Source organism: Etheostoma spectabile, chromosome 17 (assembly GCF_008692095.1).
Source record: "Etheostoma spectabile isolate EspeVRDwgs_2016 chromosome 17, UIUC_Espe_1.0, whole genome shotgun sequence".
Lineage (NCBI taxonomy): Eukaryota > Metazoa > Chordata > Actinopteri > Perciformes > Percidae > Etheostoma > Etheostoma spectabile.
The window spans coordinates 20,824,011-20,843,473 of NC_045749.1; the positions used below are offsets into that span (position 1 = coordinate 20,824,011).

The 19,463-nt window shown below is 42.1% G+C and overlaps 1 protein-coding gene and 1 long non-coding RNA gene across 2 annotated transcripts in view; one reads left to right on the forward strand and one right to left on the reverse strand.

The window, feature by feature from the left end:
• stk32c (serine/threonine kinase 32C) overlaps positions 1 to 19,463 on the forward strand; it is a 99,989-nt gene that overhangs the window by 54,268 nt on the left and 26,258 nt on the right. The window contains 2 exon segments of the mRNA XM_032542119.1: positions 12,406 to 12,520; positions 12,523 to 12,556. Of these exon segments, the coding sequence (XP_032398010.1) occupies positions 12,406 to 12,520; positions 12,523 to 12,556 (149 nt within the window).
• Positions 111 to 10,419, reverse strand: LOC116705721 (uncharacterized). The gene is made up of 3 exons (XR_004336005.1): positions 10,185 to 10,419; positions 7,537 to 7,540; positions 111 to 121 (listed from the first exon to the last, which is right to left on the reverse strand). It is a non-coding gene; the product is annotated as an uncharacterized LOC116705721 (long non-coding RNA).

Consider the following 19,463-nt stretch of genomic DNA (forward strand, 5'->3'; position numbering starts at 1 on the left):
ATATGTGATTAGTCTCATGATCTTCAGTAGATGGGCATAATATGTATATTTATTACAGCATCTTTGAGCCTTTACTCTTTTAGTAGGCTGTATCTGGAAAGTAGGCAATCTGGATGGTTTACTGTGCAGTAGGGTTACTACTAATAATAATAATAGGGTAATATATTATAAGTATAGTAGAATAATATTTTCTTTATTTTCAAAATGGGATCTTTTCACACTTTCTTCCATTTAAAATAATGGCTTTGAGTTTCAGTTATAATTAAGCGTCAGCTAAACCAACATTTTTTCATTACTTTAAAGGTCATTGTAACACATAATAATAATAATAATAATAGTGTAATACTGTGACAACGTGAAACTGGGCTGTATTATAATAAAATCTCACACCCTTGTGACCCTTCCGTGCAGAAATATTAATGGATTACTGTTGCTTTTTCTTTTTCAAAATAGTTTTTTGGGGCATTTTCGGCCTTTATTTTGACAGGACAGCTGAAGACATGAAAGGGGGGGGGGGGGGGGGGGGGGGGGGGGGGGGAATGACACGCAGCAAAGTGACGCAGGTCGGAGTCAAACCCTTACACATGGGCGCCCGCTCTACCAACTGAGCTATCCGGGCGCCCCTGTTGCTTTTTTTAATGGAGTAGCTGGTCTCATCACAAGCCATGGAGGAACTGCCTTTGTTATTATGTAATTGCTGCTCGTATGTGCCTTATTAAAGATCTTCAAACGTTTTTTTTGTAGAACTTATGGGCAAAAAAACGTGGTGGCTTTACTCAGACTGGTGGCTGGTAGGGTGGATGTGTTGTTGAATCACAGGACCGTGTTTCTCTGCCTGCCTGGCGCCCACGGCTGACCCCGTGGATTAACCCCCGGAAACGGCACGCCAAGCTCATCGTTATTAGTGCCGTTCTTAGCACTGATTAAATAATGATTGCACTGCAGAAAATCAAAGGTGGTTTCATGCTTCAGAGCTCGAAACTATTAAAAGTGAGTATCGAATGCAAAGAACGTAACGCAAAGGAGGGTTTCTTTGGACGCCTGTCTTTGAGGGATGAGGTGCTCCCTGCCTTTGAATTACTCCACAGCAAATGAGTCGGCTCTTCTACTGTCCACAGAGACACACACACACACACACACACACACACACACATCTAACATAAGACACATTAACATCACCCAAACCCCACTAGAAGTAGCACTCTAAATCCCTAAATAAAGACACAGTGATGTTATATTGATTTACCTTTGGCTGGACAGGCATCTCTCCTACAGACAGTCCAGTATAGGCCACTATGTAAAGAATAATACTATAATAATATAACCCACTGGTTTGTTAAGATACTGAAATGTTATTTAATTCTAACTCTTAAACATTTCTACATTTAGGGAAGTTTCTGTCTGCTTTCCACATGACTTTGTGGTTAAAGGGATGAATAGATCAAAATACACATATTGTGTTGTGTGTGTGTGCGTGTGTGCGGGTGTCTGTCCACCTTCTAAAAAGCTCTCTTTAGGAGAGATAAACAGGTGCTATGTGCAGCTGGTGGTCAGAGATTACAGCCAACATCGTGACAGCATCTCACCCCGGGCCAGCGCTGTCACCTTTCCCGCTGGTTAGAGACCCGGAATCTGGAGCCGAGTATAAACTGGAAACAGCCCATGTGAATGGCCTGTTTTTTTTTTTCCCCCTTCAATTGTATTTGCTCATTAACCAAAACACCATTCACGTTCACTGTTGCGTGGGACTAGAGCGGTCTGACAGCTGCTGTGCTGAATTCATTGTCACCTGGACCGTGACAGCAGGTTTTACTCACACGCTGTATGTAAATACAGCTGGTCAAAACACGGGTGCACATTCATTTAGTGTTTCTTCTCAAACAATGCTCTTTTTGAATTGAATCCATGGTAAACACATGAATAGTGGGAGCCGCACAGAGAAAGAATAAGTCTGGTGGTATTCTATATTTTTGCTTTTTTTGTCAATAAATCCAATTAAAAGACCAAAACCAGCACAAAATGTATTCTACTCACGCATATCTGTGTCGAAACCCCGATTTCTCTTATACCTCTGCACCATAGAGCTCCATCGTTGTCTGAAACCTTTTAAAAACACATCAGTGAGCCACAGTGTTGCACTGGGTGACATGTTCCTTCATTGCCCTGAATACAGGCTCAGCGGTTCAGTGTTTTAAGTAAGTTTTCTAAACAAATACACTATTTACTTCTGTCCGGATGAAGGAAATTAGACAGGGTTTTTTGAGCATTACACATTATTTTGGGGCATTTTCAGCCTTTATTTTGATAGGACATCAGAAGACATGAAAGGGGAGAGGGGGGGATGACATGCAGCAAAGGGCCGCAGGTCGGAGTCAAACACAGGCCAGCAGCATCGTGGATTAACCCTCTATATTTGGGCACTTGCTCTAAAGGGGTGGGGGGGGAAATCAATACAGCATAGTATTGCGATATTTTCAGTGGCAATACTGTATCGATACACAGGCGGCAAGTATGGATCTTCTATTACACATGTGTTGGGCAATTTGTCTGCTTGACAATTTGCAGCAATAAAATTGAGCTGATATGAACAGATGAATTAAAAAAAAAAAAAATTCAGATGTCGACAGAGTTTCTTTTGGGGAACATCATTAGAAATTGGGAAAAATTAGAAGTTGGAAAAAATTGCAATATATCGCCGAATATTGCAATATGTTTCAAATCGCAATAATATTGTATTGTGGCATAAGTATCATGATGATATGTATTGGGAGCCCCCCCCCACTGCTCTACCAACTGAGCTATCTGGGTGCCCAAACTTTACACTCTTAATCAATGAGAACTTAAGATGAAAAGCTTTTTTAGTTGTAAATGAAGAATGTTAAGATGGACTTTAATTACTAAGATTTGAAGTGGACAGCACCGGGAGTACCTTTTTGTTGGATGATTCGTGCTGGCTCGAGGCTGGAAAATCCAGAGCCTGTTCTGGTGGATGGACCGATCGTTTAGCCAGCTCTTCCCCCAGATGCACTCACCCGGCCAGCGGAGACATTTGGCACCATCGTCCTTCCACCCTGCCCGGTCGAAAACAAAATGACCTTTTATCTCTGACAAATATTTAAAGGCAATCTAAATAGCAGGTGTTCCTAGATTGGAATTTAACAATGAAAACCTCGACCGGGTTGGCTCATGCTGACCATTCGCATTTTGGAGATGATGTTACAGAATTAATTAGGGACACTTCAGTGTCCACTGCTCCTCGGAGACAATTGGTCTCAGAAGCCATCACTCTGCTCCTGAGCCAGCCATCACAGCGATGAGCGGAATCTTTCATCTCATTGGATTTCAATCTGGGTGAAAATGTCTCCATTCATATGCAAATAGCTTTGCAAACATTCGGCCTGACACATCTCGCCTCAAAATTGTTACTTTATTCTGCTCCGTACTAAACTGGGCTAATGCATTGAATTGCTAATATGCCCAATGAATATATGAATAAATCCTTTTCAAAAGTCATCATTTCACTCCGCTGACCGGCTCCTGAGGATTCCAGATAAGATGGGGACGGTGGAAGATGACTGACAGTGTGATATCTGCTACCGCAGTCATTAGTCTTTTTAGTCAAGGAAATCTCAAAATAGCTGTGTATATAATATAATGCAATTGTATGTACTGTGCATCAGAGAATATGGTCAGGAAGACTTGACTTCATTCAAAATGAACAGTGTCATGTATAAAGTCTGACAATAAACAACCTACTGAGGGGCATGCACTGAGAATGGATGGCAGAAATTCAAAACGGAGCAATTCAATATTTCAGTTACAAACGTTCCCCTGTTAACTGCCTTGAGGTGTTTCTCTCTCTGCTGCTGTCAGCTCTCTTTAGAGTTCCTGCGTGTCTACGTCATGTGTAAAGCTCTATTCATCTTTGGTAACCACAGTCGGCATTTAGCCTTTTACAGCGCTTGGCAACACGCTTCGAGCTCCAGATATCTGATGCTACGCAATCAGGTCAGTAACATGAAGGCTCCCGTGGTGATAACCTTAACTGCTGTCCAAATCCCTGACCTAAAGATCAATTTATTACATAATCCTCATTTATCAAACACATTTTGATTCCCTCCTCAACCAAACCAATGCCTCTACAAATCAATGAATTGTTTATTGGAATTCTGGCAGTAGTTAGAAGTCCATTTGTTCCACAAAAAAGAGCAAAGGCGCACGCAGCACCTTGACCCTTACGAGACACCATACAGGGCACATGCTGCATTTAAATGAAGCCGCATTAAACATTCAAAGGAGAGAATGAACTGAATGATGATGCTTAATGAATATTGCTATGCACTTACTTTACATTGTCATTAACATTTACTAAATTATACCATAAGGTGTTAAAATGATGTCCCACCATTTATCTCAGTGTGCTATAGATGGTTTTTTTTTTAAATAGATAATTCACTGCACTGAGCTATTCACTTCTCATATTCCCCATTGGTCACAAGTGATGGAGTTAGCAGGGACCAATTTAAAAAAAAAAAATCAGTAGTGCTCCCAAATTAGCAATACGGTTCTGGTTTATCCGTCATTCATAGACCTTGTGTAGAAAGTATTTTCTCAAGTTAGTTTCCTCATATCCATATTGACAACATTTTAATACCGGGATTGTCCCGGTTCCACTGGATGTCCCTCATTTTCAACTGGATGTCCCTCATTTTCAACTGGATGTCCCTCATTTTCAACTGGATGTCCCCGAACTTTCGCTTTCTTTGCTCTGGTCGATTTGGGAAAACATTCTAATTCTAATTATATTTATATATTTTTTTTGAGTAAAATTCTCATCACACACTCAACAGCCATTTTAAGTCCAGATCTCGCCTCCCTACGTGCACACGTTCCACCAAAACCACTTCCTCCCCGAGTCTATTTAGCAGAGGCTCCGTACCTGCATCGGGCACTTAGCTCCGCCCACGACGATCGTGATTGGTTTAACCCTTGTGTTGGCTTCCTGTCAAAATTTAAAATGAACACTTTTGTTTAGGCTTTTAATCAACATTTTTAAGTTTTTACTTGTCTCGTTTTTTTCAACACTTTGATGCTTTTTTTTTCAATGCTTACACACTTTTTTGATTTTAAACGTTTGTTCCTGCAATGTTTAACATTTGTCTATTTTAACCTTCTAGTTTTTGTCACTTTTTAATGTTTCCACTTTTTTTTACTTAAAAGCAACTATTAATTTTACTTTTACAGTTATTTTGAAGTAGGTCAATCATGTTATGTAATGCCTATGTTGAGTAAAAGCAAAATTATAACTCATTAGCTGAATTTAAGACATTGTATTTTATGTCTCACAATGGAATATGAAATTAAATAACACACCCCAACATTAGTGAAAGTCGAGATTTGTACTTGCCAAAGAGCGTTGTGTGGAATCAATCATGTTATTTTGGGGAATTAAAAAGAACATTGTCATAGGAAAACAGGTCAATTTGACCCGAGGACAACATGAGGGTTACAGAAAAGCCAATAAACTTAGAGACCCCCGGAATGTTGCGTGGACCAGCCAGACCCTCCTCCGCAGCGCTGTGGAGGAAGGTCTGCCAATGCGAGACGAGTTACCACACAACTCGGCTCTTCCTCACTCACACGAGGTATTTTGATGTTGTGTGGTGGAGGTCTCTTGTCTCTCGCTGGCTGTACGTAAGAGACTTTGGGCATGCTCTATTAGAGAAAGTAGCTGCTTTAGCTCCCAGCAGAGTCATAAATACAAGATTTCCAAAGTAGGCTCTGAGCCACGGAGTGTCTCTAAAAATTGATTTCTTCTTCCCAGGTGATGCAGACCTGGAAAATTGCTTAAACATGAATGTGTTACGGTGCATATGGGAAAGAGGCTTATTCAAACACTTTTTAGACTATTTTCTGTCACATCCAATCATACAGTACAATGTAATCCTAAGCAATAGGAGCAGTGGACAGCTACACAGCAGCATCCGGGGAGCAACTCGCGGTTCCATGTCTTCCTCGTGGACCCCTTTGACATGCAGCTGGGGAAGCAATCTCGTGGTTGAGCGACGACCCGCTCTACCTCTGAGCCACAGCTACCCATTTGCCTTTACAGTAAAAGGAAAAACAAAACGTGGCGATAACCTTTTACGTTTTGTCGTTTGCAGGCTTTAATGGAGCCTACCTTCTAGCCCAGTGCAGATGGTTCAGACGGGCCTGAGAGCAAAGAGAAACTGGGTCTGTGCTGAGCTCAATAAGGGAGATGGAAAAAGGGAGGGCCTGGAGCTGTGTTATGCTGAGGGCTGGGAAAAAAAAAAACGTCTATAAAGGAGGTATGGGGTATGGTTGAATTGATACTGAGACATGAAATCCAATTGTAGGATTATAAAATTTAAACTGGCAATAAGCAATATTTTCTGCTGATATTACATATTTGGCTTTTCCCCCCAGAAAGTACTTTATTTAATAGGGATATGGGAAGTCTTCTGTAACAGTATTCAAACCATCAGACATTACAAGTCTGCAATGACTGACAATGACAATTATATTGATAACAATACCTATACAGATATATTGATACTTATACTTAAAAGAGCAAAAATGCAATAAATGGTTTATACAGTGTCTATCTGCTCTAAAGTGTACATATATTGATGGCATGTTCTGCTAACTAGCTTGCTACCTATTGTAAGTAGTAAGTACTTCCAAGGCAAATTATTAACTATATATAGTATGTTTATGGGTTTACCGGTTAAGTTAATGCAACACTAGAGAACTTTTTGTTCTTAAAGTAATTTTTCCAAAAATCATTTAATCAACTCGTAACAGGGCGAACGGCTCTCTACCGGCTAGAACCACACCATGCAAGTTTGCCAGATCAGGTGGTGGATGTGTAGTTCCAATGAGACATGGTGAGACAATTCCACGTCCAACTTGGGGGGGGGGGGAGCGAGAAAAGTGCTTTAAACATATTCTGTTTATGAGTTGTCCAGAGTTTAGGCTGACGTTAATTGCTTTGCTCTGTCCCTGTTTCGTGATTAACAATTTAATTTTAAAACAAAACAAACAGCTCACAACATGAACACATCCCCTCCCCCTGACCCCCCCCCCCCCCCCACCCCCACACACACACACACACACACACACACTCATCATCATAACTTAAGACAAGGGGGTGGTAGTAGCTCAGTCCATAGGGATTTGGGTTGGGAACCGGAGGGTTACTGGTTCAAGTCCCCGTACGGACCTAAGTATGGTGGTGGACTGGTAGCTGGAAAGGTGCCAGTTCACCTCCTGGGCACTGCCAAGGTGCTCTTGAGCAAGGCACCGGACACCCAACCGCTCGGGGCGCCTTTCCATGGGCAGCCCCCCCCACTCTGTCATCTCTCCATTAGTGCATGTATAGGACCTGAGCATGTGTGTGTAATTCAGGCCTGTGTGTAATAGTTAATAGTAGTAATAAATAGTTAAACCTAATTGCTTATTTCCATAGTCTAGTGTAAATATTCAATCTCGCAAACACATTTTTTCAAACGCCACCAGCCTAGCCATCTTACAAGCCCTACTTCACCCTCCCCCTCCCTCCTCCATCCTCTTAAACGAATCTGTCTGTCAAAGTGTCCCCCCTGTGTTTTCTGACCAAGGTGGGAAATCTGTAATGGGAAAAGTTAACCCTCTCCTTGATTTCATGTTGTTTATGGAGAAGAAGAACCAGGAAATGAGTCAGGGGAACCTGGATCCCTGCAATCGGACATAGGTTAGCATGTTCTACTTGTCCTTTAGTGGATTTGGGTTTACACGGCAACAACCCCAACAACGTCACGTATAAGATGAAATACATAAAGTGAAACATACAGCGTGGAAATACAAACAGAAAGTAAAGCTAAGAAAAAGCAAAACGGGAAGCTGTTTTTGGTCTAACTGGTGAAAATTTGCTAATTGCTTCCAATTTAGAGTGGTAAATCTTCAATTAGGATTTAAAAACGTAGCTAATAGCCAATAAAAAAAGTCTTTTCTTCAGTATAATCTGACACTGAAGCAGGTTTGATGACTTCCATTTGTGATGAGCTGATGAATGTGACAGAAGTAGGGACACTCTGGGCTCGGAGGAAACGGGAGAGACAGCGAGCCGAGTCAGACGTGGCATTCATTTTCAGCTCTCTGCTTGAGGGGAAACCATAATTACAATTAAAGAGATGGTGTGTTACAATCTTGAGAGAGTTCCTTCCGTCAAAACATGGAAAATACTCATTTTAACACCTCATTTACTTTGGTGTTCATTTTTTAAATCGTCTTTAAATCAAGTGAATAAAATCCAACTGTGCAATGGGAAATCTACGTTACCAAAGCATTTTCCAACGTCGTTATTCTTTATGATTCGTCTGTAATCAAGTCATTTGAATACAGCAGACAACTTCAAAGTAACTCATTGCATGATAGAAAAATGTTAAACCGCGCATCTACACATTCACGGACATCCATCTTCATTTGAGCAAAGGATATTTTCTCTCCCTATTGGCAGTTTATTTTCTCCTTTTTGTACGACTTTAAGGCTGAGGAATTGAGAATTTGAGAAAAATTACCAGCTGAGATGGGTGTTTTTTTACACTTTATCAAGGCCAGAGTTTTTTCTTTCTGGCTGTAATGAGGAGACCTGTGCCTTGGTGGACAATTTAATCCAGCTAAGGCCTTCTGTCTATAACAGAAATAGCAGGGGGCAGTTTAGCTTTTAATGCTTCACAGGATGGTCAAGTGCTACACTCGCAGTACTGGGGGACACTTTTAGTGGGCCGAAACAGCTGCTTAGGATTGATTCCTGAAGCACTTGGACAGTGGCTAACGATGTGAACTTCCTGTCTTTTGTGAGGGTTATACAGCCGTTATGTTTACATGCACACAAGAAGCAAGGTTATATGGAGAAATAAAGTCAGAGGGGGTGTTTACATGCAGGGGGTCGGTAATAAGATTCCATCCCGACCCCTTCCCAGAGCTTTAAACCGAGGCTGACGTATTTTAAGTGTGTTACAAAGCTGAGTGATGGTGTTTCCTGCTGCACTGCTGCCACAGTGAGACGCTTTCATACCTCAAGCCTTTGTCACGCACATACTGTGGGAAAAAATCCACATGAATGGAGACAAGACAAAGAAATCACCTCCATCCATTCAAAATCTACTTAACCAGGGCTCTTGTTTACATGCCATTGAATAATTCAGGAAAAAGAAATAAAGACTAACAACAATATTTTTCTGCATCTTGTTAATCATTTTGTATTTGAAGCCACATGAGTAGTGTGTATTCCCCCTGGCCCACTTAGGCATTTTACTGATGGTGTTGACTTGAGCATTGGTGGTATCCCTGTCATGCAAATTACATCTCACCAGCCGTTGGAGGCTGCTGAAAAGCCACATTAAAGGATTCAGATGTCTTCAAGTCTATTTTAATACAGTACACACATACTACATGCACTGATTGCTGAGAATGGGACTGCCTGCTGTATTCAGTCCTCCATACTGACCATGAAACAATCCCCTATGACTCTCTCAACATACATATGGCACAGTAGTTTTCAATGTATCCAAACCTATCCCATTCCTCTGAATTTCATAGCGTCATCAAGCCATTAGTCTTGCATTGCCAGACCTGTCTCCACAGTGCTGTGTCAACGTTGGAGTATGGTCTGGCTATACCACCTATCTATTCCGGGATAGGGGAACAGACTAAGCCCCCGTGGCATGAATAGCGAGAGGAGACGGTCATGCGCCTCAGCATTCGTCTCTCAAACGTCGAATGTCATCCGTTGAGCCAGACTATCCATTGAGCCGGACTATCCATCCATTGATGGTCTTAAAGGGGCTATATATCTTATTGCCAATCTACTGGAGTATTTAAAAAACATGCGGGTGGCTGAGCTAAGTTATGGCTAATAGTGCTAATCGGGGTTAGCTCACACTCAGCGAGGCACCTTCGAGGGGGGGGGGGGTTGGGGGCACTGGAGACGGCACTGTCCTGACCACGATGGCTGGATGGCGTTATCACCAATGCTAACAGCGCTAGCAGTGCAAACAGCAGCAAAAGTAGAGCTGACAGAGCTAATGGGGATTAGCTTACACTCACGGGTTGTGCATAAGCTTCCGCAATAACAACGTCCAGCCATCAGGACGGCGTTATCAGCGATGTGACTTCATGACAGGGGTCTTCAATGTTTTTTAAGCCCAGGACCCCCTAACTGAAAGAGTGATAGAATGGGGACCCCCTGCTACATATATAGAAAATGAAGTTGCATATTAAACTGGGCCTACAGTAACATGTAGGGAGGCCTAAAGCCTTCATACCTTTGTCTACATAGGCTATTAAAATAGCCTAATAATTGTTGGCATAGTTTTATAAATCATGTTTTAATGTTAATCATACATGTGGCACAGTGACTACCTGACCTATAGGCCAGTATGTCTATATCAATGGGGATCTATATTTGCTAACGATATGTAAGATTCTAAGGGTGCTCCGATCAAGATTTTTGGGGCCGATCACCGATTGGTGAAAGCAATATTGGTTGATACCGATCAACGGTCACCGATCACTGGGTCTATTTGAAGCCTTCTATTTATCATGTCATATATTACATTTTTATAGTCTTAACAACAATGTATATGTATTAAAATTAACAGACGATAGTGTACTGTGAATTGTTAACTGTTTACTTTTATTGACAGAAACTTTTCAACATTCTGCTTCCTGTTAGAAACATCTTAAACAGTTTAGAGCTTAACAAATAAGCTTTTTCCAAAATAAATTACAAAAAACTGTCATTGTCAATTTACACAAACTTACAGTGTAATTAAAGTGCAGAGCAAAAAAACAAAATAGAGATTAGTAAAGCCATATCTCTTAAAGCTTACTTGTTAAGCATCAATGGCAGATTTTTCTTTAGAAATATAAGCATCTCTGCTTTTTTGGCAGACAGCTTGTTCCTCTTCTCATCTACAATATTCCCTGTTGTGCTTAAACGTCGCTCACAATCTCCACTTGTGCATGGTGCACAGAGGTAGACTCGTGCTGCTTGTGCAAGAGCAGGCAAACGACTTTTATTGTCTTGTCGGAAAAAAAAAAGACCGACAATGCGTTCCACAGGATGTATCAGCGATGCGTTGTAATAAAACTCCGTCGGCAACGGCAAGCTGCAGTGTATGAGCCATGCACGGCAGGCTGAGTAGATCTGCATCCCTCATGGCCTTTACCATGTTCTTGGCATTATCCGTTAGAATAATGCACTTTTTCTTTCGGGATGCCCCATGCGCGAAATATGTCGCTGAATGAGGCAGCAAGAGCCTCCGCGGTGTGACCTCGAAAATTCTCTTTTTAACTCAAAGTTCTGATTAATGAACTGCGCAGCTAGGCTCGACAGGGGACATACATTTGAACTCCAAATGTCACTTGTGAAGCTGATTGATGTGATTTTGTCAACATGTGCAAACACCGTTTGAGAGTTTTTTTTCCTCACGAGTAGTGCGTCTCATCGGCCCATCTGATCGGCCTTTATGGAGACCACCGATCAAACTATTTAAAGCCTTTATCGGCCGATAACGATCAGTGACCGATCAATCGGAGCACCCTTATAAGATTCATGTTAAGACTTTTACATTTTTTTAAAACCTTAAAAAATTTACAATAATTGGGAGGCCCCCCTACATTGACTCTGAGGACCCCCTAGGGGTCCTGGATCCCCTGTTGAAGACCCGTGCTCCACGATAACTTTAGATAGCAAATAGTTGTTCACTGCTACATTAATGTTCTGAATTTTGCATATAGCCCATTCAAAGCAACACAAAAAACATATTTCCATATTTGTCAGCAAGGCCGGATTTGCAGCAGACACATGATCTGCGTAATGACTTTGGTTGTACCTGTAATGGATCTGACCCCTCTGGAGTCCCGTCCTGACCCTGACCACACCACCGAACTTGTGATGAATAAATAATGAGGTGATATGTTTGAAAGTTGTTTTTCTGCCACAAACTTTTAAAACTGTGTTTAGAAATGAAATTCATTGGAGTTGCTCAGCGTGTCAGCGTTTTATGCATGGGTACAGCCCGGGCATCTATCTCAACGATCACATTAATCAACAGCTGAAAGATGCTGTGGGCTATTTTCAAAACATACTTCATTTGCATAGCAGGGTGTCCGCATTTGTGTAGCTGAAACTTGGCTCCAAAACGAAGTGATGTAATTCTCTTTCCCCTGCCAATGCCATTCTGAAACTGTTTTGCTGTTGTTGTAAACATTCACATGCAGATTGTACATGTACATTGTTTAAATACACGTTTATCTTGTACTAAGATGCTAAATTCTGTCTTTCTGTCTTCTCCCATCTCTTCCTCTTTCTCTCCCTTCTGTCCTTGCCTGCTGCAGGTATGCATTGTGCAAAAGAGGGACACCGAGAAGATGTACGCCATGAAGTACATGAACAAACAGCAGTGCATAGAGAGAGATGAGGTCCGAAACGTCTTTAGAGAGCTTGAGATCCTACAGAAATTGAACATGTTTTTTTAGTAAATCTCTGGTGACTATCCTATGTTTTTACACTTTCAATGTGGTCTGCACTGCCTGTGTCAGTCGCCCGCTTTGTCTGTCTGTGCATTTTGTATATGTACCCTCCCAATAGACGAGTGCATGCTCAATCTTAAAGGCAGGGTTGGGAATGTTGAAAGACTAGCGAGATTTGAAAGTAGCATCTCTTTGGGGCTCTGTCTAACCACCGCATACACACATAGACATGCCCGAGCACCGCTGCGTTGCTGCTTCAGAGCAGAGTGGAGAAAGACGAGGGGACGTAGATTACGTGCAGCGGGGCAAGGAGGCATTTTGTTGGCAAAGGCAGTGATTGGTCGGCGTTTTTACCAAGGGGGTAAGCCTCTCCTCTCTAAGCGGAGGCCCTATGGCGCCATTTTAATGCTACGAAGCACTCACCTGCCGTTAGCATTCCATTGACCGCCATTCATTTTGACGCTACGTTGATAGCAAATAACTTTACATCTGAAGCGTTTAAAGACTCTATTTGTCCGTTGTTTATTTCTAAAGAAACACAACAATGTATAAAAGGCTCCATTACCTTGTATCTCACGTATGGCTCCGTAGCAGACGTAGTTTTTGTAAAAATAGGCTAACGATTGTGTCATAACCATGCGACCTGCTGTCCCATAGTCGACAAATCACCGAATTGTCAGAAGAAGCTGCAGACAGTTTCGACTTACATCAGGTGTTTAGGTTTAATTACTAATGTTAACTAGCATTTTAGTTAGCAGTAATTAGCCTGTGTCTATGTTATCTCCTAACATATACCTACGCTCTCCGTCTCTGCTGATTGTAAATGACTGAGATTTCTCTTGCACAGCTACCAGAAGACTTACAACTTTCAGACAGGTTGCTCACGTCACATCTACGTCGTCAACCTCAGTTGGAGTCTGCGCAGTAACGCTCAGCATCACCGGAAAAAAACTTCTAATATCTTTCACTGGTCTCCGTCCAGAGCAACGGGATCTGTTGGTCCATTTCTTTAGCTGTCTATAGTTTTTTAAAGGATTACACTAGCTAGAGATGATTGATCTTTTTCGCTCCTTTCTCAGAGCCCTGAATTGATTTATTACTGTCAGGGTGTAAAGACCATTTCAAACAATGTGTAAAAAAGCGTATGTTGAAAGTAGTTACCAACCCTGCCTTCAAATCTGTTGCATCCCTCATGGTGCTAGTGTTGCATGCACTTTATTTTCTGCATTTGGCACTTAGTGGGGAAAACAAAGTTTTCTTAGTTTAATTAAGGCTTGAAACACAATAACACCTATTACTTTAGGAAGCAATTTACACAGCAGAGATATTTTGGGATATTAATTTTTTTTCCCTGAGCCTGTGAAGCACACATTTGATAATTACTGTGGTTTGAAATGACCTTACTCTTCCCTCGAGTCTGATATGTGGGTGAATGGAGGCTGCTTTCATTATTCAACGCTCAACTCCGACTGGGACACATTTCTAAATGTAATTGGGGACCTGGCACGGCATTCACGGCATATTACACAAAGCACTTTAGCCCTCTGTAATTGGTGGAATGATATTGCACATGCCTGTCTTCTCTAAGCAATTGCTGGCAGTATACTTTGTTATTCACACATTTCATGATGGATTGATTATGTGTAGATAGTGAGTAGATGAACAAAGTCAAATTTAAGCTCAATCCCTCAACAAGTTGTGAATGATTCAGAATGAATCTACGGGATATTTTTGCCTGCTGATGAAGCCACTCAACTAGAACAAACTGGGGGCATTTTAATGAGCGTGCAGTAGTAGGCCTGTGTATTTTTTATAGTATAGTTCCCTGTAGGAGAGTATGGCTGCCAAAGCCTTCTGTGTTCTAGTTTCCCATGTGCTGCTCTGCTCTGCTCTCATATACTCTGCATCCAGCTCTATTTCAAATGGCCATTAGTGACAAAGATGCTATCATTGCAGCTATGTGGGAATGAGAAGTTTCACACTTAACACCTCCTCTCTTCGCTTTCTAAGTCGGCTTCACAGAGATACTCCACAAAGAGCCTGTCCAACTCACTGGGAGCGTGTATAGTAGAAAACATGAGCTCAGCCGCTATCCTTATACACATGTTATAATGGTCACACACTCAGCAAACAGTCATAGTTGCTCTGGATAATCCACACATTGTGATTTACATTCAATAGTATAGCAATGAGGACTCCAGTTCACACTAATGTACTGTATCTTTAGTGATATCTATACTAGATAGAGTTTTATTTTTTATTTTTATTTTCATATTTCAAGAATATGAGTTTTCTACTTTCACTCCAATACAAATTAAAATGTTCTCTTGACGATAGGAAAAATCCTCCAGCAACTAGTCTTATTTACTATGGAATAACTTTGGTGGAAAGCACTTCCTGTGATAACTGATCACCGGGAGGACCAAAATATATAATATAAAGTGACAGGGACACTTTTAATAAAAAAAAATGTAATGCTTTGGTCAGCACAAACAAAATTCCATGCACTTGAATTGATTGGAATTGTGTATCTATCAAAGCTTTCTGCAAGGCTATAGGTACATTAAGAGTGGTACAAATGTGTGTGAAACCACCACCTTAAAACTACAAGAGCTTTGCTGCCTTATTGAGCGTTGCTCTTGGCTCTTCAGTCACTTAGAGTCAATAAGCCTTTGTTTCTGAATTATGCAACGTGCTCGGACCCCCTTATACTTGCGTGCAAGTCTAGTTTCGTGTCTAGTTAGTTTTAATGGGGATGAATGGCCCTTCAGACGGCTTTTCTTAACAGTAGCGTGCCGCTCCCCTCCCCGATCTTGCTCACAGCTTGCCTGTTTGAATTTGGCTGGCTCTCTTAAAAAGCATAGGGTAGCTGTCAAATGTGCATAACACACAAAGCTTTACAGGAAGGATTGCAGGGAGCAAAGGCACATCATCCTTAACAGGCTGTTATCACTGCCGTCACATTGTGCAACCAGAGAGCGATGGCATGTAAAAACAGCTGAGGGATAGTGTCTGAATGCAGCTGTTATTATATGAATCTGTCGGAGTTGCACACACAGGCCCAGAACTTGAGCAGCTGTGCTTATGTTGATGTTAGTGCTAGTGTCACCAGACAGACACACAAAGCCACCAGAGAGTGACAATGTGTATTTATAATATCCTTCATGGTACGCTCATTGTACATTCCTACAGTCAGAAGCTGACTGAAAATACAGTTTGGCTTGGTTCCATCCTCTTTAACTACATGGGTTCCTTCAGGATCATCTTCTGAGACTGAAGATTTCCTGTGTTTAGCTTTCTGAAATGATAATCAGGAAGTACTTTTTCTCCTTAAGCTGGAGAGAGGAGAACACAGTGAGACATAAAGGAAATTTATAGCTCGCGTCGATGGTCAGTGTGTTATTTCTCCCCTCAGTTTGCAGACCCTCTCTGACCATCTGTGCGTGACAATATTATGTTTTGCACCTGTATGCATCGCAGATGGCGTCTAAGCCGGGCAGGTAATAAGATAGGACTGATGAGAACGCCGCTTCCTCTACCCATCGTCTCCCTTACTGTACTGTAGAACAACTGGGAACCTAATTGGTTCACGGCGTGGGTATGTTGTTTAACCAATTCCCTGTAGATCAGACAGTTGCCAGTATCCATAGGCTTGTCAAATGTGTCAGATTTTGTGATTTCTGTTGCTTTTCAATTATGCATTAAAGTACATTATTAATGGATGTGCGATAGTTCAGCTGGGGCTTTTTGGGAACTGCCTTGTTACCCCAAAAAAATAAAAAATAAAAAGATGCCAGTCACGAGAAATGCCAGCTTTGATAAAGCTTCATAGGAGTTTTTTTTTATTGATGCAGTGCCAGGATGGAGTCAAAGAGACACTTGAAGAGAGTATGTGGGAAAACACACCAAACAGCTGTCAAAGGAAGTAGTGATTTCTGCAATCACAGAGGAGGGCATCAAGTAGAGAGGAGGTGTGCACAAGATTTGGCATTGATTAGTTTTGTCAAAAATAAGAGAATTGCAGAGAATTTGTGAGGTTTTTCTGCAGCTCTAACACACAAAGACACAGAGGGTTTTCACCGACGTCACGTTCTGGGCAGTAACCCGGATGCTCGGCCATATTGGAGATACTCGGTGTAAACAATTGAACGGAGTACAGTGGAGTATTGTGCACTTTGGATACTTTAAGTGAATGTAGCCATGTCTAAACAACGGAAAAGCATTCAAGATGCAAAGGCATATAGGGAATGTCTTGGACCACAAGAAAAGGCGCGATATTTTTTAGAAATTAGGGTTTATTGGCCGTGCAGATCCTTACGAGTTGGCTTTCTCTTCTTGTATCCATGGCGACTCGGTGATTCTTCCTTCCGTTGCATATCCCGATGTAGCTAGTCAACTACCTGGTTTTCTCGCCGAGCCCATACACAGCTGCAGACCTTACATCCTACAAAGGTTTGGAGGTGTGTGGATGAGTGACGGAGACGCAGTACCAAGTCATTAACGACTGTTTGAGTTGTGAAGGCCAAAGAAAGTAATGCAGTAACGTCTTAAATCAACCTAACCTTAACTGTATGACATCATTGCGCTACTCAAAGTGTAGCCAAGTGACTCTCAATCGTGTTTTTTTTTCATTTCAAAGAGCCCCAGTTTGCCATCTACACTACTTGACTTAGTTTGCCAACCACAAGCACCTCCTTTCCTCTGATAACTTCTGGCAATCCTCTCCCTGGTTATGAATCACTTTTGGAAGTCGATAATATTACAAATGTTTTTTCTCGGTCTAACCTATTGGTACAACTTAAAACACGTCAATAATAACCATTTTCCTTGATGACGTTAGGGATCTACATCAGTGCCTGTGCTATGGTGACAACCGGTCTGATGAAGCGTCGTGAAAACCCTCTATACTTTCTTTCCTGAAGCGGGGTTTTGCTTTCATTGAGACAACCTGAATTCCGCTGTGCTTTTAAAGAGCTCTGTCCGTAGCTTCAGAGGAAATTCGTTAGGAAGCAACCTTGTGAAAGCCCACACTGAAACCCATCAGCGGGTTAAAGGCTGCCTTAAGCTGTGCGGATGTCAATTTTACAGCCCACAATAATTGGTGCGACCATTCCCTCGGTGCAAAGATATGATGTGTAGGAGGCAGGGGTACACTGAATGGATTACCTCGGAGGAGGCAAAATGAACTATCATCTACTGTACACACCAAATCCACAAATCCTTGTAAGGATTTGTGACACATGAGAAGACGCTGACTTCATCTTTCCCTCGCATACGTTTGAAACCTCAAAGTGCAGGGTCATGTCTCACCCCGAAGCGGAGAATAACAAGCACTGGGGGTGTAGCAATGAATTTGATCCCCTGGTGACGGCGTATAGTACACGATAGCAATAATAGCAATGCTTCGCCTTAAGCGTTACATCACGACAGATCACTCTCAGACAGCGTCACCCATTCTCCCTGAGGGCCCAGAGACGCAGCAGTGAATCATGACCAAATGGATGCTGCTACGGGTGGTGTTGAGAATGGAGTCGCAGATTGGCGAGGGTAGCTGGGGTTGCTGCGGCGGCTGTCGTCAAAGAGTTAGAGCTTTGAACACATTCCCTTGGGATCGTCTTAAAGGATTTTAAAGGTTTCGAAACCAAAATAGTGGTGAGTCATCGGAAAGAGTGGCATATGACTTTCCGCTTATTGTCCATCCCTTCATCAGAGTCAGAAAGCGAGCAAGAGGAGGGGTGAGGATGGATGTGCCGTGTCCTGCTCAGCCTCCATTAGGAATATTGATTTCAGGCCTGCGTGGAGCAAGGCCTTAGGAGACTGTGGAACAAATTAGCCTCTATACCCTCCGGTCAGCAGTTATAACAAGCCCTGTGAGTCTTAAATCATCCTCATAAAAAGTGAAATATGGGATCATTTCCAAAAGCACAGGAATCTGCTTCTCTAATATAGCGTTGTTCATCCACAGAACATTTTGCCCTGGATATGCAGCCTTGACGGACTTTAAGTGGAACTGCCGCTGTTAAAGAAGAACTTTTTTGTAGTACATGGCTTTGAGAGTGCAACCTTGTGAAAGCAGGCCAGTGGAGGTGTCTTAAGGAGACTGGGTAATGGCCGCTGAGAGAAGAAGCAGCGTTCACTCTCGCCATTGTAGCTGGATTCCTCAGAGGAGCCTGCGAGGATCTTGTGATTGAGTCTCTATCATCAACTTTATGTGGGCCATTTATACTTTGCAGACCAACCCAAGCCAACAGAATCACACACTCTTGTTTCTCTTTTGCTTTTGCCTCAAAACGGTCCTCCTCTCTCACTTTCCCTCTCTCCTCCCTGCCTCCCTGGGCTCATTTGTCATTGTGGCCTGATTATTTCAGCCTGTTCCATGTACTCCTTCCAGCCGGCTAACCTTCCTCTTTTTAGTGGCTGACACTGTCGCAGCTCTGTCCTGGCCTTTCCACATGGCCTCCTCCTGGTTTTGGACAGTAACAGCTCTCCCTTGACGGAAGATTACTGCCAGGCATACACTCACACTCACTGGTTTGAGCCGCAACTCCTCTGTGCTCACTGCAAAGCACCACTTAATAAATTGTGCTACTTTTTCAGTATGAGGAGCAGCCAAGGGCACACAAAATGAGATTAGTGTTAAAACATTTTGTGTACAGTTCTGTGCCATAGATACAAAAACCTGCTCTAGTCAATATGTTTTATATTGACAATAGCTGAAATGACTAGGTTTTATGTGAAAGGTGTTGCTCTTAGTGACACAGAAAAAAATCCCCTCAGCTCTACAGTGTAAAATCTTCCTTCAGCTTATTGTTTTGGGTTTACAGCCCACAACTTGACTGTTTTCAAGTTCAGTTTTACTGCTTTTATCAACCCACTGTATGCTATCTGCCAAACAGAGGACTGAGAAAGTAAGCAACTAGCTA